Source organism: Scyliorhinus torazame, chromosome 5 (genome assembly GCF_047496885.1).
Source record: "Scyliorhinus torazame isolate Kashiwa2021f chromosome 5, sScyTor2.1, whole genome shotgun sequence".
Classification (NCBI taxonomy): Eukaryota; Metazoa; Chordata; class Chondrichthyes; order Carcharhiniformes; family Scyliorhinidae; genus Scyliorhinus; species Scyliorhinus torazame.
The window spans coordinates 92,577,562-92,603,672 of record NC_092711.1 but is presented as its reverse complement, the minus strand read 5'-3'; the positions used below and the strand labels follow the sequence as shown (position 1 = coordinate 92,603,672).

Below are 26,111 nucleotides of genomic sequence, written 5' to 3'. Positions count from 1 at the left end.
CAATACATTGAAAATGGGATCACAGTGATTGTGTGACATGAAAATTGACATCTACTGGTGCCGTATTATTTGAAACAGAGTGTAATGTAATCAGAGACGGAATCTAGTCCAACAAAAATACAGATGGAATCCAATTTAAAAGTATCGGAGACTGATCATTGCAGTAATTATTGAGGCAATTCCTGCTTGTAAGGCATCCCGATTTTATTCCATCTGCTGGCCAGTCTGTGCAACTGCATCTCCTGTGTAAATCTCGCGGTCAGGTATGATCCATAATGTTCATGTATCCATAATCCATTTCCACAAATGTAATATCACGGCGGCTTCTACATGAGGTGCCAAAATTCAAGGTGCAACAAATTTCAGGTATTGGTGGCTGTTTCTTGCACATCTGTATGCATCACAGTTTGATACGGCAACTGCTCGGCCCAAGATCGTAAGAAACTACAGACTCGTGAATACAGACTCGGGAAACGGGCAGAATAATCAAAGACCCTTCCCACTCGAGTTATTAGGGTCTGGTTTAGCAAAGTGGGCTGAACAGCTAGCTTGTAATGCAGAACAATGCCTCTGCACCTCTTCAAGAACCTTCCCATTCTTCCTGAAAAGTGGTGACCAGAAGGGGCTGTTTAGCAGAGGGCTAAATCGCTGGCTTTGAAAGCAGACCAAGGCAAGCCAGCAGCACGGTCCAATTCCCGAACCCGCTTCCCCGAACAGGCGCCGGAATGTGGCGTCTAGGGGCTTTTCACAGTAACTTCACTGAAGCCTACTTGTGACAATAAGCTATTATTATTACCTCTTCCATCGGGTCGATGATGCAAAAGTCTGAGAACATGCACTAACAGATTAAAAAGCAGCTCCTTTCCCGCTATTACCAGACCTCTGATCGGCCCTGTTATGGATTGAACTGATCCCGCGACAGATCTTCTACTGTTGTAGCGCTGCACTCAGTATTTTTCACCCGATGTCTATGTCTATGTATTTACATTGTGTATTTATCGTAATTTCCTATGTTTTTCGTGTAAGGACCGATGAGCCTGGACTGTACACAGAACAATACTTTTCACTGTACCTCGATACAGGTGACAATAAATCTAAATCTAAATGTAATGTCAGAACCAGACCAAAGTGCCTCAATTCCTGGTAACACATTTTTGTTCATCATTGTGAAATGGAGGAATGTTTACCTGTTTGGAGTCCATGGGAAATTTAATATTCACATTAACAAACATGGTGTGGGAGAGAGTTTATTGGTCCATGATACCAGCTGAAAGATGATTGGGGTTATTGTCTCTGAGGCCTCCCAGGAAACTAAGATGGGATCTTCATTTGTAGGGGTACATTTGTGCGTGTGTGTGTGTGTGTTTGTGCGAGGGAGGGGGAGAGAGAGAGAATATTTGTCTGAAAGATTGTCTATGTATATGTGTGTGTTTGTGTGTCTCTGTATGTTTCTGTGCCTGTGTGTATGTGAGAGAGCATTTATGTGTGTGTGTTTATTTGAAATATATCATGTTGTGTACAACTGAATTTCACAAAAATACAAGCAACCTTCTATGTCCAATAGGTTCACAGTAAACACATCCACTTCAGACTGTTTTTTTATCATATGGCACCTTTATTGATAGCGGAGGACGTCAGTTTTTGACAATTGGATTTTCACACAAGTGCTGCAAGTGAAGCTACTAATTGTCATTCTGGTTTATTACTTTCTATGTCTGTGTCTATTGCAAAGCCGCTAAATCCACTGGTCGTGGTCGTTCACACCAGCCCATTATTTCGTGCACCAGCATTGTGGATAGCACAATTGCTTCACAGCTCCAGGGTCCCAGGTTCGATTCCGGCTTGGGTCACTGTCTGTGCGGAGTCTGCACATCGTCCCCGTGTCTGCGTGGGTTTCCTCCGGGTGCTCCGGTTTCCTCCCACAGTCCAAAGATGTGCAGGTTAGGTGGATTGGCCATGCTAAATTGCCCTTAGTGTCCAAAATTGCCCTAAGTGTTGGGTGGGGTTACTGGGTTATGGGGATAGGGTGGAGGTGTTGACCTTGGGTAGGGTGCTCTTTCCAAGAGCCGGTGCAGACTCGATGGGCCAAATGGCCTCCTTCTGCTCTGTAAATTCTATGAAATTCTATGAAATTAGAGGTGTCGCCATTTTTCTCAGATGTCAGCTGGTGTCGCCCAAGTGCAGTCATCAATGTTTGGGCTGAGGGCCTTCATTTCAGACTTTGTAGAATCCTTGAAGCGGAATATTGACCTTTCCACTGGATGTGTGGCTCTGGCTACTTCACCGTACGGAAATGCCTTGGGAATGTAAACATCTTCTATCCTTTGATCATACCAGAGCCGTGCATACCTCCTCTGTTTTGTTTGATTCTGAGAGTCTTTGAAGCTCAGCCTTTGAGAATACCGTTGCAATCTAATTTTGTCCTGCCAGTACATGAAATAACTGCACGACTTAAATATTACAACCGTCCCTCCTCAATGTAATCATGTTCCCGCTTTCTATCTTTGACATGAAGATTCATCATGAGCATGGAAGAATCACCAGCACCGGAGGAAGATCGTCAGCCTCCTCTTTGTGACGTCCCGCTCGTTAGTTCCCGATCACCTGGGGATGAAATTCATCCAGAAGAGCTCGAAGGACTGACTGTATCAATCTGACACACATTTTAAAGGACCTGCTTCAATTTACGAAGTAGTCATGGACAAAAATGAAAATGTAGAACAGTATCTTTCAAGCCCATGTATAGCTCCATCCATCAATCACACTCATTAATTCCTCAATCAAAATATTCAACTATTATTCAGCTCTGCATGAGATGGTGGTGCATAATTCATGTCATTGGACCAGTAATCCAAAGGCCCAGGCTAATCCTGTGGGGACTCGGGTACAAATCCCACCATGGCCGGTGGTGAAATTTGAATTCAATTAATAAATCTGGAAACATACTAACGGAAATCATGCAATCCCTTCTGCTTCACCAATGAAGGAAATCTGACATCCCTCCCTGGTCTCACATACATGTGGCTCCAGTCGGACAGCAACATGTCTGATTCTTCAGTTCCTTCTGAGCTGGTCCAGCAAACCACTCAGTTCAAGAGCAATTAGGGACAGGGATCACGTGGTGGTCTTGCCAGTGAGTCCCACATTTCCTGGGCGAATAAAGTTAAAAGCACATAAATGTACATGTTTATCTTTTACAAAATGTACCCTCTGTCTGATAGTCTGCTTGTATTTCTAACCATTATCACAATGTTATGAGATGTGGGACAGATCCCCCAGCCGTCTATTGCTGCTAAGAGGGGTTAGAGAAGCTGAATAACTCTACTTTCTTTCGAGATGGGAGCAGTTCAAATAGGTTCACAAATAAACATCAAATGATCTCCAGTACTGTTGCTGGGTAGATTTGTTTATAAATAGTCCTCATTGACAATGTTGTGAGTTTGAAGTTGGCTTGCAGCCAAGCGGCCAGTACTGAGGAAACAGATCAATGAAAAAATAAATGCAGGTGCTTCCTGTAAACAACTTTGAACATTCGAGCCTCCCTGACTGCAGGCGGCTGGATTGCTGTCAATACTGTGTGGGGCAGATTATCCTGAATATGAATGGATAAAGTGGGATTTATCCATTCAAACAATAAATGTTTCAGCCGTACATGAAGTAAATGGTGTTCCATCTAAATAAATATATTCAGTGAATGTTCTGTTCACTTTGAGATTAAACCCAATCGGAAAATAGTAAACTGACCAGATGCTATTTAATTTATATTATTTCCCAGTAAAGGTCACTCTAGTTATTAAAGTCCGTTTGTTAAGAACCTAATGAAGTGAGAGTGAGTGGTGTTGATGGGCCCAGTCCACAAGCCCAATAGGATGAGGGGAATTGCAAAAATAATTGCAAAAGAAAATCATTAAATTGCAGTGACACCGCCAGAATTCCTGGAATATTCTCCGAGTTGTTGACCTGATCTAAACGGAGGCGTCTCTTATGCCTGATCAGCGCCGTGTTCTGTACAGTTTAATTTGTGCTTATTTCCATTTTTTATAGGTCTCTTTCATTGCTGCCAATGAGTGGAGAAATTACCAGTTCATGACCTGTTTGAGTAGAAGATAAAACATTTATTCCTGTGATATTGTGTAATATGCCGCAAAGTCCTAATAGTGTTCCCAACACCAGTGAATGTTAGACATAGTTGGCCAGTAAAATTAGCGGCAACGATTTGGATGCTGAAGGGTAACTTTGCTGATCGCTGTGTCCGTTCCGAATCATTAACTTCTGTCAAATGTTGATGTCAATTTTATGTTTCACTGTTAACTCACTGCTCAATTATCAGGCAAGCGGGTTTCTTTTACCGCTAATGTTCACAGGACTGTCTTAGGCTCGGGGCAGTTCGAGAAATGTAAGGAGAGTCATTGTGTAATGTTAGAGTTTCTTCTTGTCTACAGACCCACATTGTACAGTTATAGACATCCGCACTGGAAATGGAATCACGTTGTTCATCCCGCATTTAGCCAGCTAACGCAATAACAATTCCTTTGATAAATTATATTTTTTGTTACTGTAATGGGATAGATACTCAGAGTATTGCAAATCAGACTGACAATCGACTTATTTCCTGACAATACCATTAATCTGTCTATGTTCATCCTCTTTTGTTGGTGTGTAGAAATAAAGGGAGTGAATTTACAATGGAATAGGTTTTTATTACCAGATGCGCAAATGTAATTTCGCCATTAGAACCATTGGGGACATTATAAAGAATCAATTCAGACAAACTACTGTCCCGATACAGAGAAAATGTCCACTTTAAATAATATCTTATAGTAAATCTCTGAGTCCATTCTGTTGGGGGTGTGCAAGGTGGGACGTGGATCCAGTCGCCGCCTCCACCAGGGAATCAACAGGCGGCGCCTGGAAACCCGCCCCTTCTGCCGGGTATTTAAATGCCGCTCACTGGGACCCGAATCCAACAGTCCGGGAGCTGGTTTGTTCACTGAGTTCCTGACACAACCATTTCCCCCAAATGACCAGAAGGATGAGGTGGGCCATTTCTCTCAGTTTGTTGCTGACTTTCTTATCCCGTGAGTAGTTTTTATTGTCCAAGTCTCTCACTGTTACTGTCTCAGTGTTAGTCTCTCTCTGGAATGTTCCAGAGTCACCAATCATTTCACCAGCATTAATCCTCGGGCTTTTTGATATATTTTTACAGGCGTCCAGTCGGAGGTTGTGTTGACTCAGCCAGAGGCAGAGAGCGGGCGTCCCGGAGGCTCCCTGAGACTGACCTGTAGAACCAGCGGCTTCGATCTTGGCAGCGACACCATGTACTGGATCCGCCAGGTTCCGGGACAGGGGCTGGAGTGGCTGGTTCGGTACAAGAGTTCATCCAGCAACAACTACGCTCCAGCAATTAAAGATCGACTTACTGCAGACAGACACAAAGGAAGAGCACATTGAGCTTCTGTCCGAACTCCTGGAATTACTACATTCCATTGGCTGTAAAGTCAACCCCCAAAAGGCCCAGATATTGGAAGAAAAGGTGGTATATTTGGGTACTATCATCACACACGGCAAACGCGAGATCGAGCACAAAAGAATTGACTCGATCGCTAAATTGCCCCTTCCCCAAAACGTTGCAGCCCTCCGGTCATTTTTAGGACTGGTTGGCTACTGCCGAAACCACATTGACGGTTTCGCCAGCAAGGCAGCGCCCCTCTCAGATCTCTTAAAGAAAGGAGCCCCCTGGGAGTGGCTTCCGCAGCATACGGATGCTGTGGAATCATTAAAACAGGCGCTCATAGCCGGCCCCGCACTACAAGTTCCCGACCCGCTTTCCCCTTATGCCATAGAGGTAGCGACCACAGACCGCACCCTTTCAGCCGTGCTCCTGCAGGAACGGCACGACCAGCTAAGACCCGTGGCTTATGCCTCCCGAATTTTAGATGCTGTGGAGCAGGGATTCTCAGCCTGTGAGAGACACCTGCTCGCAGTTTTCTGGGCAGTCCAGTACTTTTCATACATTACCGGACTGAACCCCATCACCATTTTGACCGAGCACACCCCCACCCAACTTTTACTAGACGGACGACTTAAAGACGGTACCGTCAGCCAAATCCGCGCTGCTAGGTGGACCCTTCTCTTACAAAGACGGGACAGCACAGTCAAACGGACCAAAACACACACATACTTAGTGGACAATCTACAGTACCCCGGAACCCCCCACGAGTGTGAAATCATCTCGCCCCACCATAATACAGGCCCCTTTATCGCAAAAACACCCCCCCAGAAAACTAGCCACTCCATCTTAAAGCCCCCCTCACCCGGACACATGTGATCCCATTATGATCTATGTGGATGGATCTTCCACAGTCCTGGATGGGCAACGCATAACAGGTTGTGGGATTTATGTGGAGGACGCGCAGGGATGCGCCCTCGAGGAAATCGCATTAAAATTACCCGGACACTTAGGCGCGCAGGCAGCAAAGCTTGCGGCCATCGCTTACATTATAGAGCACCCCGATTCCTTCCCCAGCCCAGCAGACATATATTCAGACAGTCTATACGTTTGCAACAGCCTCACCGAATTTCTACCCCTCTGGGAAACAAGAGGATTTGTTTCCGCGGATGGGAAACCCCTCCCCTCAGCGCCATTACTCCGCCATATTCTGAAAAAAGCCAAGGACAGGACTTTTGGCATTATAAAAGTCCGCAGCCACCATCGTTCCTCCCCCCCTGGAAATGTAAAAACCGACGCACTGGCTAAAGCAGGATCCAGGCATGGGTACTTTTGGAAGCCCCCCCGAAAGTGCCCCAGTGAGTGCGCCAGTGAGTGCAGTTCAGGTCACGCAGACTAGGATCGAAGATCTAGTAGAGGCCCAGAAGCAGGATAGCGCTCTCACTGAGATCGTGAAAGGGAAGTTTCCAGCCCCATACGAGAGGTTCAGAAATATGATAACCACACATGGCGGTGTGGTGTTGAAAGACACCCTTTATGTAGTTCCGAAGCAGGATAGGAACCAATTAATCTGTTTATTCCATGATGGTCATGGACACCAGGGAATCGATCCCACCGCAGCCCACCTCAAACAGCTTTGTTGGTGGCCTAATCTCAAAGAGGATGTATCCCATTACATTGAGAATTGCCTCATCTGCGCACAGAACAACCCAGATAGATATGCCAAAAAGGCACACCTCAGCCACACCCGGCCCATTAACGGCCCCTGGACTAACCTCCAGATCGATTTTATAGGTGCATTGCCCCCTTGCAGGAATGGCTATCAATACATTCTGGTGGTCATAGATACTTTCACAAAGTGGGTGGAAGCATTTCCAGCCCACACCAACACCGCAAAAACCACAGCCAAAATCCTAATCCACCATATTTTTACAAGATGGGGACTCCCCCGCAGTATTGTGTCGGACCAAGGTTCTCACTTTACGGGACAGGTCATGCAGAACGTCCTCACGATATTTGGCATAACCCAAAAATTTCACATTGCATACCACCCACAGTCGAGTGGTATAGTGGAGTGCATGAATCGGACCCTAAAAACCACCCGTAGAAAAATAGTCCAGCAGAACAACACCACTTGGGATTCTGTCCTCCCCATTGCGCTGATGTTTTTGCGTAACACTGTTTCCACCTCCACAGGTTATACCCCACACACCATCATGACCGGACACCCCATGAAAGGGACAGAGTACTTGTTGTGTTCAGACCTGACCAGCCCTGAAGATACGGCCCTCACCCACGAGAAAGCCGTTGAACAATTACTTGCAAATGTAAAAATGGCTCAGTTAGCAGCCGCTGTTAAACTGGGCACTAAGAGAAAACAGAGCAAGGCCTGTTTCTTTAAAAATATATATTTTATTGAAATTTTTCAAGCAAAAATTTTTCCGTTTTTACAACTCAACAAAGGATTATACATTAAACATTATTTAAATAATATAGTGAGCTTACAACAAACTAGAAAAGAAAAAACAAATAGCAAAAACACAAAATAGTGCTCCCTCCCCACCCCCCCCCCTGGGTTGCTGCTGCTGTCCTTTCTGTCTTTTCATTATCGTTCCGCGGATAGTCAAGGAACGGTTGCCACCGCCTGATGAACCCCTGAGTCGATCCTCTCAACGCAAATTTTATTTGTTCCAATCTTATGAACCCTGCCATGTCGTTTATCCAGGCCTCCACGCCCGGGGGCTTCGCTTCCTTCCACATGAATAAGATCCTTCGCCGGGCTACCAGGGACGCAAAGGCCAAAATGTCGGCCTCTTTCGCCTCCTGCACTCCCGGTTCTTCTGCAACCCCAAAAATAGCTAACCCCCAGCCTGGTTTGACCCGGACCCCCACCACCTTTGAAATCACACTTGCCACACACCCCCAGAACTCGTGCAGTGCTGGACACGACCAGAACATGTGTATGTGGTTCGCCAAGCTTCCCGAGCACCTCCCACGCCTGTCCTCCACCCCGAAAAACCTGTTCAGTCTTGCTCCCGTCATATGTGCTCTGTGTTGAACCTTAAATTGAATCAGGCTAAGCCTGGCACATGAGGACGAGGAATTTACCCTACTTAGGGCATCCGCCCATAGCCCCTCCTCGATCTCTTCCCCCAGCTCTTCTTCCCATTTCCACTTCAGCTCCTCTATCATCGCCTCCCCCTCATCTCCCGGTATATTTCGGACACTTTGCCTTCTCCAACCCATGCCCCCGAAATCACTCTATCTTGGATCCCTTGCGTCGGGAGCTGCGGAAATTTCCTCACCTGTTGCCTCGTAAATGCCCTCACTTGCATGTATCTGAAGGCATTCCCTGGTGGCAACTTATATTTTTCTTCTACCGCTCCCAGACTTGCAAACACCCCGTCTATAAACAGGTCCCTCAGCTTCCTAATTCCTGCTCGCTGCCAACACTGGAATCCCCCATCTATCCTCCCCGGGATGAACATGTGGTTATTCCTTATCGGGGACCACACGAGGCACCCGTCACTCCCCTGTGTCCTCTCCACTGCCCCCAGATCTTCAAGGTTGCCACCACCACTGGGTTTTTGGTGTACCTTTTTGGGGAGAACGGCAGCGGCGCCGGCACCAGCGCTTTTAGGCTTGTTCCCTTACAGGACGCCATTTCCAGCTTCTTCCACGCTGCTCCCACTTCCTCCCTCATCCACTTACAGACCATCGACACATTGGCGACCCAATAGTAGTCGCTCAGGCTTGGCAGTGCCAGTCCCCCTCTGTCCCTACTGCGCTGCAGGAACCCCCTCTTTACTCTCGGGGTCTTTCCCTCCCACACAAAGCTCATAATGCTCCTGTTTATTTTTTTTTTAAAGGCCTTTGTGACCAGGGTGGGGAGGCACCGAAACACAAAAATAAACCTCGGGAGGACCACCATTTTAACTGCCTGCACTCTGCCCGCCAGTGACAGCGGCACCATATCCCACCTCTTAAAGTCCTCCTCCATCTGCTCCACCAGTCGTGTCAGGTTAAGTCTATGCAGGGTTCCCCAGTTCCTGGCCACCTGAATCCCCAGGTATCAAAAATTCCTTACCACCCTCCTCAGCGGCAGAACATCTATCCCCCTGCCCGGTTCCCTGGGATGCATCACAAAAAGCACACTCTTCCCCATATTTAGTTTGTATCCCGAGAACTCTCCAAACTCCCTAAGTATCTGCATTACCTCTGGCATCCCCTCTACCGGGTCCGCGACATATAACAGTAGATCATCTGCGTAGAGCGACACTCGGTGTTCCTCTCCCACTCTAAGCACCCCCCTCCACTTCTTAGAATCCCTCAGCGCTATGGCCAGTGGTTCAATTGCCAACGCGAACAGTAACGGGGACAGGGGACACCCTTGTCTTGTACCCCTATGAAGTCGAAAGTATCCCGATCTTTGCCTGTTTGTAAGGACGCTTGCCATCGGGGCCCCATATAAGAGTCTGACCCATCTAATAAACCCCTCACCGAACCCAAACCTCTTCAGCACCTCCCACAGATAGTCCCACTCCACCCTATCGAATGCCTTCTCTGCATCCAATGCCGCCACTATCTCTGCCTCCCCTTCTGGTGGGGGTGTCATCATCACACCCAGCATCCTTCGTACATTAGCATTCAGTTGTCTCCCCTTTACAAACCCTGTCTGATCGTCATGCACCACCCCTGGGACACAATCCTCTATCCTTGTCGCCATCACTTTGGCCAGCAGTTTGGCGTCTACATTTAGGAGTGAGATGGGCCTGTATGGCCCGCACTGCAGCGGGTCTTTATCTCGTTTCAGGATTAGCGATATCGTCGCCTCCAACATTGTCGGGGGTAGCATCCCCCTTTCCTTAGCCTCATTAAAGGTTCTCGCCAAAAACGGGGCCAACAGGTCCATATACTTCCTGTAGAATTCCACCGGAAACCCATCTGGTCCCGGGGCCTTCCCTGCCTGCATGTTCCCCAGTCCTTTAATCACCTCATCCACCTCGATTAATGCCCCCGGACCTGCCACCTCCTGCCCCTTCACCTTCGGGAACCTTAGCTGGTCCAGAAAGTGTAGCATTCCTTCTTTTCCCCCCGGGGGTTGGGACTTGTATAGCCTCTCATAGAAGGTCTTGAACACCTCATTCACATTCCCTGCTCTCTGCTCCATATTTCCCGTTTCGTCCCTAACTCCCCCGATCTCTCTCGCCGCCACCCGCTTCCGAAGTTGTTGGGCTAGCAGCCGGCTCGCCTTTTCCCTATACTCATATTGTATCCCCTGTGCCTTCCTCCACTGTGCCTCTGCCTTTCCCGTGGTCAGCAGGTCAAACTCCGTCTGTAATCTTAGCCTTTCTCTGTATAGCCCTTCGTCTGGGGCCTCCGCATATTTTTTATCCACCCTCAGAATTTCCCCCACTAATCTCTCTTTCTTTGCCCTCTTGTTTCCCCTTGTGGGCTCTGTTGGAGATCAGCTCTCCTATAACCTCCGCCTTCAGCGCTTCCTCTACTACCCCCACCTGAACCTCCCCATCGTCGTTGACCTCCAAGTATCGCTCAATACACCCCCTCACCCTTCCGCAGACCCCCTCGTCCGCCAGTAGTCCCATATCTAGTCACCAGAGTGGGCGCTGCTCCCTTTCCTCTCCTAGTTCCAGATCCACCCAGTGCGGGGCGTGATCTGAAATGGCTATGGCCGAGTACTCCATTCCTGCCACCTTCGGGATCAGTGCCCTTCCCAAAGTGAAAAAGTCTATCCGGGAGTATACCTTGTGGACGTGGGAGAAAAAAGAGAACTCTTTACCCATCGGTCTGGCGAATCTCCACGGATCCACTCCCCCCATTTGTTCCATAAATCCCTTAAGCACCTTGGCCGCTGCCGGCCTTCTCCCGGTCCTGGATCTGGACCGGTCTAGCCCTGGATCCAGCACTGTGTTAAAGTCCCCCCCCCCCCCCCCCCCCATTATCAAATTTCCCACCTCCAGGTCCGGGATAGGTCCCAGCATTCGCTTCATGAATCCCGCGTCATCCCAATTCGGGGCATATACATTCACCAGCACAACTGCCTCGCCCTGCAGTCTGCCACTCGCCATCACATATCTGCCCCCACTGTCCACCACTATGTTCTTAGCCTCGAATGATACACGTTTCCCCATCAATATTGCCACCCCTCTGTTTATTGCGTCCAACCCTGAGTGGGATCCCTGTTCCACCCATCCTTTTCTTAGTCTAACCTGATCCGCCAACTTCAGGTGCGTCTCCTGGAGCATGACTACGTCCGCCTTCAGTCTCTTGAAGTGCGCAAACACCCGTGCCCACTTAATCGGCCCATTTAAACCTCTCACATTCCACGTGATCAGCCGGATTGGGGGGCCATTCACCACCCACCACCCTCGTCGACTAGCCATCCCCTTTTTTAGGCCATCTCCTCATCCAGGTCCCATGCACCCGTCTGTCCCCCTGGCAGCGCCCTCCCGCCCCGACCACCTCATCTCTTACCAGCTCCCCCTTGCACTCAGCAGCAGCAACCCAGTTAATCCCCCTCCCCGCTAGATCCCCCTCTAGCTTGATTACTCCCCCCATATTGCTTCCGGAAGTCAGCTAACTCTGGCTGACCTCGGCTTCCCCCGTTCACTCTTTCACCTCCCTGCGTGTGAGGCTCCCATCCTTCCTGCACCCGTTTTCCCGCTATAATTTCCATAGCGCGGGAAAATACCCATGCTTTCCTCTCGGCGCCGCCCCCTATGGCGCAGTTCCCTCATTCCCCTTCCCTGTCCCTTTTCCCACCGGCGCCCACATTTCTTCGTGTCCCCCCCATCGGGGGGAGAAAAATTCCCCGTCCAACATTGCTATACAGTAGCCCTCCCCTTTCCCCACTTTACATTACTGTACCACCACCTCGCTGCTTCTCTCCAAACATCAAACTTTCAAATCCAATCCAGTTTCTCTTCTTGGATGAATGTCCATGCCTCCTCCGCCGTCTCGAAGTAGTGGTGCTTGCCCTGATGCGTGACCCACAGTCGCGCCGGCTACAGCATCCCAAATTTAATTTTCTTCCTATGGAGCACCGTCTTGGCCTGGTTAAAGCTCGCCCTCCTTCTCGCCACCTCCGCACTCCAGTCCTGATACACACGTATCACCGCATTCTCCCATTTGCTACTCCGTGCCTTCTTGGCCCAGCTCAGGACCATCTCTCTGTCCCTGCAGCGATGGAACTTCACCACTATTGCTCTTGGTGGTTCCCCTGCCTTTGGTCTTCTCACGAGGACCCGGTACACTCCCTCCACTTCCAGGGGGCCCGTTGGGGCCTCAGCTCCCATTAGCGCGTGGAGCATCGTGCTCGCATCAGCTCCCTCTGTTCCTTCGGGGAGACCTAGAATCCGTAGGTTTTTCCTCCTCGAGCTGTTCTCCAGGGCTTCCAGCCTTTCTATGCACCTCTTGTGTAGTGCCTCGTGTGTCTCCGTTTTTACCACTAGGCCCTGTATCTCATCTTCATTCTCGGCTGCCTTTGTATTCACTCCACGAAGCTCCATCGCCTGGACCTTTTGTGTTTCCTTCAGTCCCTCGATTGCCAGTAACATCGGCGCCAGCACCTCTTTCTTGAGCTCCTCCACACATCGTCGGAGAAACTCCTGCTGGTCCGGGCCCCATACCATCTGGGCTCCATCGGCCGCCATCTTGCTTCTCCCTTCTCTTCTCTGCCACTGCTACAAAGGATCCTCCGCAATCTGGCCACTACCGCCACTCCTTTCCATACACACCCGGGGGGACTCCTTCCTTCGTCACCTCACACTGGGTTGGGTGGGAAAGAAATTCCGTTGGGGCTCCCGATAAGAGCCCAAAAGTGCGTTGGAACGTGAGGTGCCGTAACGTGCGACTTAGCAGTGCATCACCGTAACCGGAAGTCGGGGTAATGGAATTTCTAATGCTGACTGAAGACAATGGCTTTGGTCTTCCAATTTTTAATTGGAGGAAATTTCTGTTCATCCAGGACCGGATGTGGGACAAGCAGTTTGATAATTTAGTAACAGTGGAGGAATGGGGAGGGATGCGGGTGAGGTAGAGCTGGATGTTGTCAGTGGACATGTGAAAACTACACTTTTGGATGATGTCACCTCGTGGCAGCATTTAAACGGTCTCTCGTCAGTGTGAACTCTTTGATGGGACACCTGATCCCAAGAACCTTCAAAGCACTTCCCGCATTTTCTGCATTTAAAAGGTCTCATCATTGTGAATCTGCTGGTGTGTCAGCAGTTGGGATGAATGAGTGAATCCCTTCCCACACTCGGGGCAGGTGAAAGGCCTTTCCCCAGTGTTAACTCGCTGGTGCATCAACAGGCTGTATGACTGAGTGAATCCACGCCCACACTCGGGGCAGGTGACAGGCTTCTCCCCAGTGAAATGAAATGAATGAAAATCGCTTATTGTCACAAGTAGGCTTCAAATGAAGGTACTGTGAAAAGCCCCTAGTCGCCACATTCCGGCGCCTGTTCGGGGAGGCTGTTACGGGAATGTGTCGATGGGTTACCAGGTCAGATGGGTAATTGAACGCCTTGCACAGTCCCCACATTTCCATGGTTTCTCCCTGCTGTGACTGCACTTGTGTTTTGACAACTCACAGAACACGTGTACGGTTTCTTGCCACTGTGAACTGTGATTTTTCCTTCCATGTTCAAAATCTGATGATATTCAGGTTACGATCAGTTACACGACTGTCAGATTTTGATGTGGTGTTTGGTTGGAGTTTCCCAATTGCTGATTCCCAATTCCCACATCCTTCCCTGCTGATACCCTGTGAAACTGATTTAAAACAGAAAATAGGGAGTGAGAGAGAACCCACAAAAACACAAAGGCAGGTTGGGAAATTGAGCTGAATGTATCTGGTAACTTGTGGGGCCGGCACTGGGAAAAAGTGACTATGAAAACTGTTGAAAGTGAACTAGTTTGTTATTGTCCTTCAGGGAAGGGAACCTGCCACCCGGTCTGAGCCCACACAAGATTCGGGCCTCTGCAAGAACACAAGAAATAGGAGCAGAAGTAGACCATTCGGCCCGTCAAACCTGCTCTGCCATTGAACACGATTGTGGCTGATCTTGGTCTTCAATTCCACTTTCCCGTTAGCTCTCTGTGTCCTTTGACTTCCTGAGAGACCAAAAATCTCACCATCTCAGCCTTAAATATATTCAACGATGGTCACAGTAACTTCATTGCAGTGTTCATTTAAATCTAATTGTGACAATAATGATTCTTATTATCATCCACAACCCTCTCGACTCGAATTTTATGTGAGAAACCGAGTGAGAGAGAAAGAGAGTGAGTAGTGGGGGAGAGAGAGAATCAAAAAGATGATGGAAAGGGAGAGAGTGAGAAAGGAGTGAGGGTAACAGCAAACAATGGACCAGCAACTGAATCACAATTTGACAGAATCTCCTAAACACTTAACCTCCACCATCTGGATGGACAGGACAGCAGATGTATGTGAACATCACCACCTGCAAGTTCCTTTCCAAGAAAGGGAAAGTCAGGGAACCAAGAGGTGAAGTAATCAGTGGGAAGCGTAGCTGCTTAGGAATACAAAAAAGCACAAAAAGACAGAACTCAGGAGAGGTTACAATAGTCCCCATCCCACAAAATATGACACAGTGTATGGAAAGGCTCAGTAAACCAAGGTCCACCACACTAAGAAAACAAAAAGGGACGGTCAATAGAGAATTAAAGGTGCTATATTTAAATGCGCGCAGTGTACGGAACAAGGTAGACGAGCTTGTGGCCCAGATTGTGACTTGCAGGTATGATGTGGTAGGCATCACAGAGACGTGGTTGCAGGGGGTTCAGGACTGGCATTTAAACATCCAGGGATGTTAAATAAAGGTAACTACAGGGGCATGAGGGAGGAACTGACGAAAATCGACTGGGAGCAGACCCTAGTGGGAAAGACAGTAGAACAGCAATGGCAGGAGTTTCTGGGAGTAATTGAGGACACAGTACAGAGGTTCATCCCAAAGAAAATAAAGGTTATCAGAGGGGAGATTAGGCAGCCATGGCTGACAAAGGAAGTGAGGGAATGCATCAAAGCAAAAGAGAAAGCCTATAATGTGGCAAAGAGTAGTGGGAAGTCAGAAGATTGGGAAGGCTACAAAAACAAACAGAGGATAACAAAGAGAGAGATAAGGAAAGAGAGGATCAAGTTTGAAGGTAGGCTAGCCAGTAACATTAGAAATGATAGTAAAAGTTTCTTTCAATACATTAAAAACAAACGGGAGGCAAAAGTTGACATTGGGCCGCTCCAAAATGACGCTGGAAATTTTGTGATGGGAGACATGGAAATAGCCGAGGAACTGAATAAGTACTTTGCGTCAGTCTTCACAGTAGAAGACATGAGTAATATCCCAACAATTCCGGAGAGTCAGGGGACAGAGTTGAATGTGGTAGCCATCACAAAGGAGAAAGTGCTAGAGAAACTAAGAGGTCTAAAAATTGACAAATCTCCGGGTCCAGATGGGCTACATCCTAGAGTTCTAAAGGAGATAGTGGAAGCGTTGGTGATGTTTCAACAGTCACTGGAGTCAGGGAAAGTACCAGAGGATTGGAAAATCGCTGTTGTAACCCCACTGTTCAAGAAGGGAACAAGGAAAAAGATGGAAAATTATAGGCCAATTAGCCTGACCTCGGTTGTTGGCAAGATTCTAGAATCCATTGTTAAGAATGAGATTTCTAAATTCTTGGAAGTGCAGGGTCGGATTAGGACAAGTCAGCATGGATTTAGTAAGGGGAGGTCGTGCCTGACAAACCTGTTAGAGTTCTTTGAAGAGATAACAAATATGTTAGACCAAGGAGAGCCAATGGATGTTATCTATCTTGACTTCCAAAAGGCCTTTGATAAGGTGCCTCACGGGAGACTGCTGAGTAAAGTAAGGGCCCATGGTATTCGAGGCAAGGTACTAACATGGATTGACGATTGGCTGTCAGGCAGAAGGCAGAGAGTTGGGATAAAAGGTTCTTTTTCAGAATGGCAACCGGTGACGAGTGGTGTCCCGCAGGGTTCAGTGTTGGGGCCACAGCTGTTCTCTTCATATATTAACGATCTAGATAACGGGACTGAGGGCATTCTGGCTAAGTTTGCCGATGTTACGAAGATAGGTGGAGGGGCAGGTAGTATGGAGGAGGTGGGGAGGCTTCAGAAAGATTTAGACAGTTTAGGAGAGTGGTCCAAGAAATGGTAGATGAAATTCAACGTGGGCAAGTGCGAGGTCTTGCACTTTGGAAAAAAGAATAGAGGCGTGGACTATTTTCTAAACGGTGACAAAATTCATAATGATGAAGCGCGAAGGGACTTGGCAGTCCTAGTCCAGGATTCTCTAAAGGTAAACTTGCAGGTTGAGTCCGTAATTAAGAAAGCAAATGCAATGTTGTCATTCATCCCAAGAGGCTTGGAATATAAAAGCAGGGATGTACTTCTGAAGCTTTATAAAGCATTAGTTAGGCCCCATTTAGAATACTGTGAGCAATTTTGGGCCCCACACCTCGGGAAGGACATACTGGCACTGGAGCGGGTCCAGCGGAGATTCACACGGATGATCCCAGGAATGGTAGGCCTAACATACGATGAACGTCTGAGGATCCTGGGATTATATTCATTGGAGTTTAGGAGGTTGAGGGGAGATCTAATAGAAACTTACAAGATAATGAATGGCTTAGATAGGGTGGATGTAGGGAAGTTGTTTCCATTAACAGGGGAGACTAGGACCCGGGGGCACAGCCTTAGAATAAAAGGGAGTCACTTTAGAACAGAGATGAGGAGAAATTTCTTCAGCCAGAGAGTGGTGGGTATGTGGAATTCATTGGGCGGTGGAGGCCGGGACGTTGAGTGTCTTTAAGACAGAAGTTGATAAATTCTTGATTTCTCGAGGAGTTAAGGGCTATGGAGAGAGAGCGGGTAAATGGAGTTGAAATCAGCCATGATTGAATGGTGGAGTGGACTCGATGGGCCGAATGGCCTTACTTCCACTCCTATGTCTTATGGTCTTATGGTCTTAAGACACACACTGTTGAACTTGTCTGAAATCCAGAACTGGATGAGTGAACACATTGCCTTTCATCACCGCTACAAACTCCACTCCCTTGTTACCAATTCCATCCCTGTCAAATGTCTGAGGCTGAAGCTGACTGTTCACAACCATGGTGAAATATTTCACCACCAGATGAGCTCGTGACCACAGATCTACATCATCACCAAGATTGCCGACTTCCACCTCAGGAACGCAGCTCGACTCCACCTTAGTCTCTGTTCATCTGCTGCAGAAACCATCATCCATTCTTCTGTTAGCTCTCAAACAAATTATTCCAACGCACTCGCAGCCGAACTCTAACATTAAACAACCCCCTCCATCCCATCCAAAACTCTGCTACCTATTTACTTACTCACACCAGCCCCTGTGCCCACTGATCTGCAAAGGCTTCCTTTTAAAAGGCACAAAAAGTTTAAATTTCTCATTGTTTTACTCCATGGTAATGATCATCCTGATCACTGTAATTTCCTCCACACACACCCCTTTGAGATCGCTGCACTCATTTAATTCCAGCCACTTGAGAATTCCTGATTTTAATCTCTCCACCATTACTTAGTTGCCAGGGACTCCATTTCTGGAATTTCCTCCTTCAAACTCTCCGGTTCACTTTCCTCCATTAAGATTGTCCTTAAAATCTAATATCTCCTCTTGTGGCTCAGTGTCAATTGTTACTTTGTAACGTTTCTCTGAAAGTCTTCAAAGTTTTATTCTGTTCAAGTCACCATATAAATTCGAATTATTGTCACAGCCCTGGACATATATTCTGCCCCAAAATAGGAATTTGTAACTCAGAGTGAAGCAGTTTGCTGGACATTCTGTCATGAAGGAACGTTTCAAAAAAATGTTGCCCCCAACAATGATGGCCACTGAGCCTGCCCTCTGCTGCTCGTGCCCCGATAAAGATGGCGGGGGCACTGCCGCTAGTGATCCAAATAAGGATCCCGATGGCGCATGCGCGCCACTGCCAGTACCAAATAAAGATGGCGGCCGCAAAATCTTGTCTGTGAGAAAACTGCAGCTCCCGCTGAGATCCTCAGGTCCCGGCAGGTTATTTTTCCGGATTTTTGGTCTATCTAACATGTACACGAAGCGTGCCTAACGACCCTCCTGATTTATCTCTCCCTCCGTCCCGCCATTCCCACCTTTACGGATTGTGGATACGAGAAAGAAGCTTTTGCTGTGTCACCATTAATCACACTGCGCATGCTTCACTCAGCCCAGTCCCGCCTCCTTATTCACGCTGATTGATTGGAGGACCAGTCAGACTGGATTGGTCCTCTGGACCCGCCCACTCTTCGGCTATTGGTTCGATGCTGCCGTCAATATTGTGTATTGTGAGGTTCAGGTGAAAGGTCAGTGTCGGGTTTTCCAAACCCCCAGTGCGGTCCCAGCGCCGAATGTGAAACAGTGAACAGTCTCCACTCTCACTATCCGCCGCTTCCGGCTTCTCTCCACAAACAACGTCACAGAGACCAAGGGGGGAGACACTGACCCAGTGACAATGTCACTGCATTAGAGGAAAAGTCTAATGGCACCCCTCCTGTTCAAAAAGGCAGAAAGTCGGAAACTAGTTAGTTTAAAGCCTGTTGTTGGGAAACTGTTGGAATCCATTATTGAGGAAATAGTAACTGGACATTTGGAAAGTCAAACCGCAATCCATCAGTCAGCGTGGTTTGGTGAAGTGTTTGACTCACTTGTTGGAGTTCTTGGAAGATGTAACAGGCCAGGTGGATAATGGGGGTCCTGTGGATGTATTTGGACTTCCAGAATACAGTTGATAAGGTGTCACACGAAAGGTAATAAACAAGGGAAGATCCCACAGGGTTGAGAGGTAATATATTAGCTTGGATTGAGGATTGGCTAACCAACAGACAGCAGAGAGTGGGGTTAGATTATATTAGATTTATTATTAGATAAACCGGACCGACCTCCTCAGAAGACAAACATGGGACACAACCGACAGAATACCCTTCGTCGTCCAGTACTTCCCCGGAGCGGAGAAACTACGTCATTTTCTTCACAGCCTTCAACACGTCATTGATGACGATGAACATCTTGCCAAGGTCATCCCCACACCCCCACTACTTGCCTTCAAACAACCGCGCAACCTCAAACGAACCATTGTTTGCAGCAAACTACCCAGTCTTCAGAACAGTGACCACGACACCACAAAACCCTGTCATGGTAATCTCTGCAAGACGTGCCAGATCATCGACATGGATACCACTATTACACGTGAGAACACCACCCACCAGGTACGTGGTACATACTCGTGCGACTCGGCCAACGTTGTCTACCTCATACGCTGCAGGAAAGGATGTCCCGAAGCGTGGTACATTGGCGAGACCATGCAGACGCTGCGACAACGAATGAACGGACATTGCGCAACAATCACCAGGCAGGAATGTTCCCTTCCAGTCGGGGAACACTTCAGCATTCAAGGGCATTCAGCCTCTGATCTCCGGGTAAGCATTCTCCAAGCCGGCCTTCAGGACCCGCGACAACGCAGAATCGCCGAGCAGAAACTTATAGCCAAGTTCCGCACACATGAGTGCGGCCTCAACCGGGACCTGGGATTCATGTCACATTACATTCATCCCCCACCATCTGGCCTGCGAAATCCTACCAACTGTCCTGGCTTGAGACAATTCACACCTCTTTAACCTGGGGTTACCCCATCTCTGGATCTGTAAAGATTTAATCACCTGCTAATGCTCGCATTCCTAGCATTGTTTGGCATCTTTGAATTTGTCTATATATGTGTTTCTGGAACAGACCTCTTCATTCACCTGAGGAAGGAGCAGCGCTCCGAAAGCTAGTGACATCGAAACAAACCTGTTGGACTTTAACCTGGTGTTGTAAGACTTCGTACTGTGCTCACCCCAGTCCAACGCCGGCATCTCCACATCATTAGATTTATTGACACATATCTTGAGGAAAAACATTTTTACCCAGAGGGTGGTGAGGGTCTGGAATGCACCGCTGAGGAGGGTGGTAGAGACGACTTGCCTCACATCCTCTTAAAAGTTCCTGGATGAAGACTGACACATCATAACATTCAGGGCTATGGGCCAAGTGCTGGCAAATGGGATTAGGTAGGTGGGTCAGGATTTGATGTGTTGGTGCAAACTCGATGGATCGACGTGCCTCTTCTGCACTTTTGCTGATAATACAAAGTTCGGTGGCATCGTAGACAGCATTGATGACAGCATAAAACTGTCAGAAGATAATAACAATAATAATAATCACTTATTGTCACAAGTAAGCTTCAATGAAGTTACTGTGAAAAGTCCCTAGTCACCGCATTCCGGCGGCTGTTCGGGGAGGCCGCTGCAGGAATTGAACCTGCGTCCAATCTCTCCCTATAACTCAGTCTCTTGAGTCCTGGCAACATCCTTGTAAATCTCTTCTGCACTCTCTCCAGTTTAATAACATCTTTCCCATAGCAAAGCAACCAAAACTGAACACAATACTCCAGGTGCGACCTCACCAACGTCCTGTACAACTGCAATATAACTTCCCAACTTCTACACTCAATGCCCTGACTGATGAAGGCCAAAAGCCTTCTTCACTTCCCTATCTACCTGTGACTCCACCTTTAGAGAACCGTGCACCCGAACTCCAAGGTCCCTCTGTTCCACGATATTCCCTCAGGCCCTACCATTCACTGTGAAAGTCCTACCTTGATTTGACTTTCTGAAATGCAACTCCTCACACTTATCTGTATTGAACTCCGTTTGCCATTTCTCAGCCCACTTTCCCAGCTGATCGAGAGCCTGCTGCAATTTTTGATAACCTTCCTCACTGCCGACAATACCACCTATTTTAGTATCATCTGCAAACTTACTGATCATGCCTTGTACGTTCTCATCCAAATGGTTGATATAGATACAAACAGCACTCTCCTAGTTACTAATCTCCGAGTTACTCCCTACTTAGTTAATTACTCCAGTTTCTCAAATTTAGAACAGATTCCCAACCAGCGAATCAGCTTTACTCTGAGGTAAGTTATTTATATTTACTCTTCCGAAGCTCCTCCTCCCCGGATTCGGGCCAAATCCGCTCCCTGCCGACTAGGCCGTATAGTCCCGAGGTAAGTTATTTATATTTACTGTTCCAAAGCTGCTCCTCCCCGGATTCGCACCAACTCAGCTCCCTGCGTTGGTGAGATTCATACATGGGTGTCTTGAAAATCGTTGGGACAGTAACTATCCTGTAAGGTAACGAGTCATTTTTCTTCCCAATTGGCCGAGGAAGGCAGTGTGTCACAAGGATGGATGTGTTGGCCGGACTGGAGGATGGGGGAGGTCATGTGATCAAACCTCCAGGAATACATTTAATCAAAGTTGATGAGGAGAGAATGTTGTGAATTTCTGTCCTAAACTGACAGTGCGGTTTCTGTAAATTTACAGGATAATGGAAGTGGAGGTTTAACAGACGGGAAAAGCAAACCAAACGTCACATCACGATCTGACAGAGTCACTCGATTCATGAGAACCTGAATTTCAGCAGCATTTCGGTGTGGAAGGTAAAAGGTTTGTCTGTTCTGTCTGTGAGGGAAGATTTCAGGTCTCAGTGTGACTGGAAAAGCCCCGAGATTCACAAACCCTGGTTAGACCAAACCTGGAGAACTGTGTTCAGTTCTGGGCAACAAACCTGAGGAAGGATAGAATGGCCTCGGAGGGAGTGTAGCTCAGATTTACCTGAGTGATATCTGAACCCCCCGGGGTTAAATTACGAAACTAGATTACACAAAAGAGTCAGAGACATGATGGCACAAAGAACGGCATTCAGTCCATTGAGTCCATGCTAGCTCTCTGGAGCAATCCAGTCAGTGCCATTCTCCTGCTCTATCCCTGTATCCTCACAGGTTTATTTCCCTCAGATATCCAATTTCCTTTTGAAATCAAATCATTCATTGTGTCTATTTTCAAACTCCCTCATAGGCAGCATGTTTCAGGTCATTGTCGCTCGCTGTGTAAAAACATATATCTCATATCACCTCATATCTCCTGTACCTTTTACATACAAACTCGGAACAGGCCACTCGGCCCCTCGAGCCTGTTCAGCATTCAATAAGATTGCGGCTGATCTCATTCTAACCCCAACTCCACATTCCTGCCTACCCCTGATGACCTTTCACCCCCTTGCTCATCAAGAATCTATCCAGCTCTGCCTTAAAAATATTCAAGGTCTCTACTTCCACTGCCTTTTAAGGACGTGAGTTCCAAAGTCTTACAACCCTCAAGAGAATAAAAAATTCCTCATCTCCATCTGAAATGGGTGACCCCTTATTTTGCAACAGTGATGCCCTCGTTCTAGATTCTCCCACAAGAGGAAACATCCTCTCCACATCCACCCTGTCAAGACCCCTCAGGATCTTGTATGGTTCATTCCAGGTTTTACCCAAAACTTTAAATCTGTGTCCCGACTGCGTGTACGATCAGTGAATGGAAACAGAGTTTCTTTGTCCACCTGATGGAAACCTGGCATAATCTTGTGTCCCTGAATCAAATCTCCCCTCAACCTCCTTTACTGGAACCATTCTGGTAAATCTCCTCTGCACCTTCTCCAAGAACCTTCACATCCTTCCTGAAATGTGGTGACCAGAGTTTTATAAAGATTCATAAGAATTCCTACAGTGCAGAATCATAGACTTTACAATGCAGCGGGAGGCCATTCGGCCCCAGGGGTCTGCACCGGCCCTTGGAAAGAGCACCCGACTTAGGTTTAAGCCCATGCCTCCACCTTGTCCCCGTAACCCAGTCACCCCAACTAACCTTTGAGGCAATTTAGCGTGGCCAATCCACCTAACCTGCACATCTTTGGACTGTGTGAGGAATCCGGAGCCCCCGGAGGAAATCTATGCAGACACGGGGAGAAAATGCAAACTTCACAGAGGCAGTCACCCGAGACTGGAATTGAATCTGGGATTGTGGAGCTGTGAGGCAGCAGTGCTAACCACTGTGCCACCCCATAGCCGCACCTAACCTGCACATCCCTAGACACGAAGGGACAATTTATCAAGGCCAATCCACCTAATTTGCCCGTCTTTGGACTGCGGGGGGAATCCGGAGAACCGTGTGGAAACCCACGCAGACACGGGGAGAAAGTGCAAACTCCACACAGACACACAGTCACCAAGGCCGGAATTGAACCCGGGTCCCTGGCGCTGTGAGGCAGCAGTGCTAATCACTGTGCCACCAGAAGCATATTTTCAGTATCAATATTACTGTTTATGAAGCTCAAGGTAGAATTTGCTTTGCTAACTAATATGTGGCAAAGCAAATGTTAATATGTCGTGTAGATATACAAGATCCCTCTTCACCTCTTTCTCTCTCCTCCCAAAGAGGCCAGTTGGGTTTTTATGACAATCCAGCAGTTTTCATGGTCACTTTTTCCCAGTGCCGACCCCACAAATGACCAGATTCATTCAGCTCAATTTCACAACCTGTCTTTGTGTTTTTGTGGGTTCTCTCTCACTCCCTATTTTCTGTTTTAAATCAGTTTCACCGGGTGTTCGAAGGGGAAGCTTCAAAGTCCAGAAACTCAAACCAAGCATCACATCAGGATCTGACAGAGTCCTCAATTTATCATATCCTGAATATCATCGTACTTTGAACATGGAAGGAAAAAGCATCGTTCACAGTGGAGAGAAACCGTATACGTGTTGTGTGTGTGGACGAGGATTCACTCGATCATCAGGCCTCACAAGCCACAAATGCAGTCACACTGAGGAGAAACCGTGGAAATGTGAGGACTGTGGGAAAGAATTCAATTACCCATCCAGGCTGGAAACTCATCGCCGCAGTCACACTGGGGAGAGACCATTCACCTGCTCCAAGTGTGGGAGAGGATTCACTCAGTTATCTGCCCTGCGGAAACACCAACAAATTCACACTGGGGAGAGACCATTCCCCTGCTCCAAGTGTGGGAAGAGATTCACTCAGCCATCCGCCCTGCGCAAACATAAGCGAATTCACACTGGGGAGAGACCATTCACCTGCTCTGAGTGTGGGAAGGGATTCACTCAGTCATCGGCCCTGCAGAAGCACCAGCGAGTTCACACTGATCAGAAACCTTTTCAATGTCCTGACTGCAGGAAGAGCTATAAAAGTTCTGGGGAACTGATGCTCCATCAACGTGTTCACACTGACGAGAAACCGTTCAGGTGCTCTCACTGTGGGACTGGGTTCAGACGATCATCTCACCTCACTGTACATCAGCGAAGTCACACTGGGGAGAGGCCGTTTATCTGCTCCCAGTGTGGGAAGGAATTCACTCAGTCATCCAACCTGCTGACACACCAGCGAATTCACACTGGGGAGAGACCATTCACCTGCTTCTGGTGTGGGAAGGGATTCACTGAGTCAGCCACCCTGCAGAACCACCGGCGAATTCACACTGGGGAGAGACCATTCGCCTGCTCTCAGTGTGGGAAGGGATTCACTCAGTCATCAGCTCTGCGGAAACACCAGCAAATTCACACTGGGGGGGGGCCATTCATCTGTTCCTGGTGTAGGATGAGATTCACTCAGTCATCTGATCTACAGAAGCACCAGCAAATTCACACTGGGGGGAGGCCACTCACGTGCTCCACGTGTGGGAAGGGATTCACTCGGTCATCCGACCTGCGGAAACACCAGCGAATTCACACTGGGGAAAAAACATTTGCCTGCTCCTGGTGTGGGAAGGGATTCACTCGGTCATCTGACCTGCGGAAACACCAGCGAATTCACACTGGGGAGAAACCATTTGCCTGCTCCTGGTGTGGGAAGAGATTCACTCAGTCATCCGACCTGCAGAGGCACCAGTCAGTTCACACTGGAGAGAGGCCATTCACCTGCTCCACGTGTGGGAAGGAATTCACTCAGTCATCCGTCCTGCAGAGGCACCAGCGAGTTCACACTGGAGAGTGACCGTTCACCTGCTCCAATTGTGGGAAGGGATTTACCGCTTCATCCCACCTGCTGACACACCAACGAGGCCAGATTAACGGCGTTCAAAAATCATCTTGACAAACACATGGATACAGAGGGATACGGCACAAGGGTTTTGGCCAAGGTTGGTATCATGACCGGTACAAGCTTGGAGGGCCGAAGGGCCTGTTCCTGTGCTGTATTGTTCTTTGATCTCTGTGCAGTAATTGAACTTTGCTGTGACTCACATTCAGGACTGAACCATGTTCATTTGGGTCTCTTTCTGCTGATAACAAACTCCAGCCCATTTTCAGGGGCTAATATTCTGGCTAAAAGTCAAATAAATTAGATTTGTGTTAAATACGCAGTGTGTTGAAACTTTTTAATATCTCTGACACAAGTTAGTTCCTTTTGAAGTTCTCTCGCTCTCCCCTGTCTCTTCCATCCTCACCTCCAACAAGAAGTGTGAGGAGCTTGTGGAGCTTCTTTGTGACTAAGATTGAGTAAATCCGATCAGCTGCCTCTGCTGCTTCCCTCCCTTCCACGAGCTCACCCGACCAAACTGTCTCTAAATTTCATCCTTTCCTGAGCACTGAACCCACATCTTTCTCTAGTTTCTCTCCCATCTCCCCTCATGCCCTCTCATAGCTCATCTTTCCATGAGACCCAGCTGCTGCT

General features: G+C 47.9%; 2 protein-coding genes across 9 annotated transcripts in view; one reads left to right on the top strand and one right to left on the bottom strand.

The window, feature by feature from the left end:
- Nucleotides 1-26,111, bottom strand: part of LOC140421495 (uncharacterized) — a 395,230-nt gene that overhangs the window by 90,899 nt on the left and 278,220 nt on the right. The gene's annotated exons all lie outside the window — the stretch shown is intronic.
- LOC140421481 (uncharacterized) lies at nucleotides 18,472-25,794 on the top strand. Of its 8 annotated transcripts, none has more exons than XM_072506222.1 (3): nucleotides 18,472-18,561; nucleotides 21,927-22,042; nucleotides 24,022-25,794. In XM_072506222.1, the coding sequence occupies exon 3, from the start codon at nucleotides 24,138-24,140 to the stop codon at nucleotides 25,431-25,433; it is 1,296 nt and encodes a 431-aa protein (XP_072362323.1). In that variant the 5' UTR covers nucleotides 18,472-18,561; nucleotides 21,927-22,042; nucleotides 24,022-24,137; the 3' UTR covers nucleotides 25,434-25,794. The 8 variants fall into 8 exon arrangements, with proteins under 8 accessions (XP_072362323.1, XP_072362320.1, XP_072362318.1 ...); XM_072506219.1 differs by having other exon boundaries at nucleotides 18,484-19,310; XM_072506217.1 differs by having other exon boundaries at nucleotides 18,484-20,609.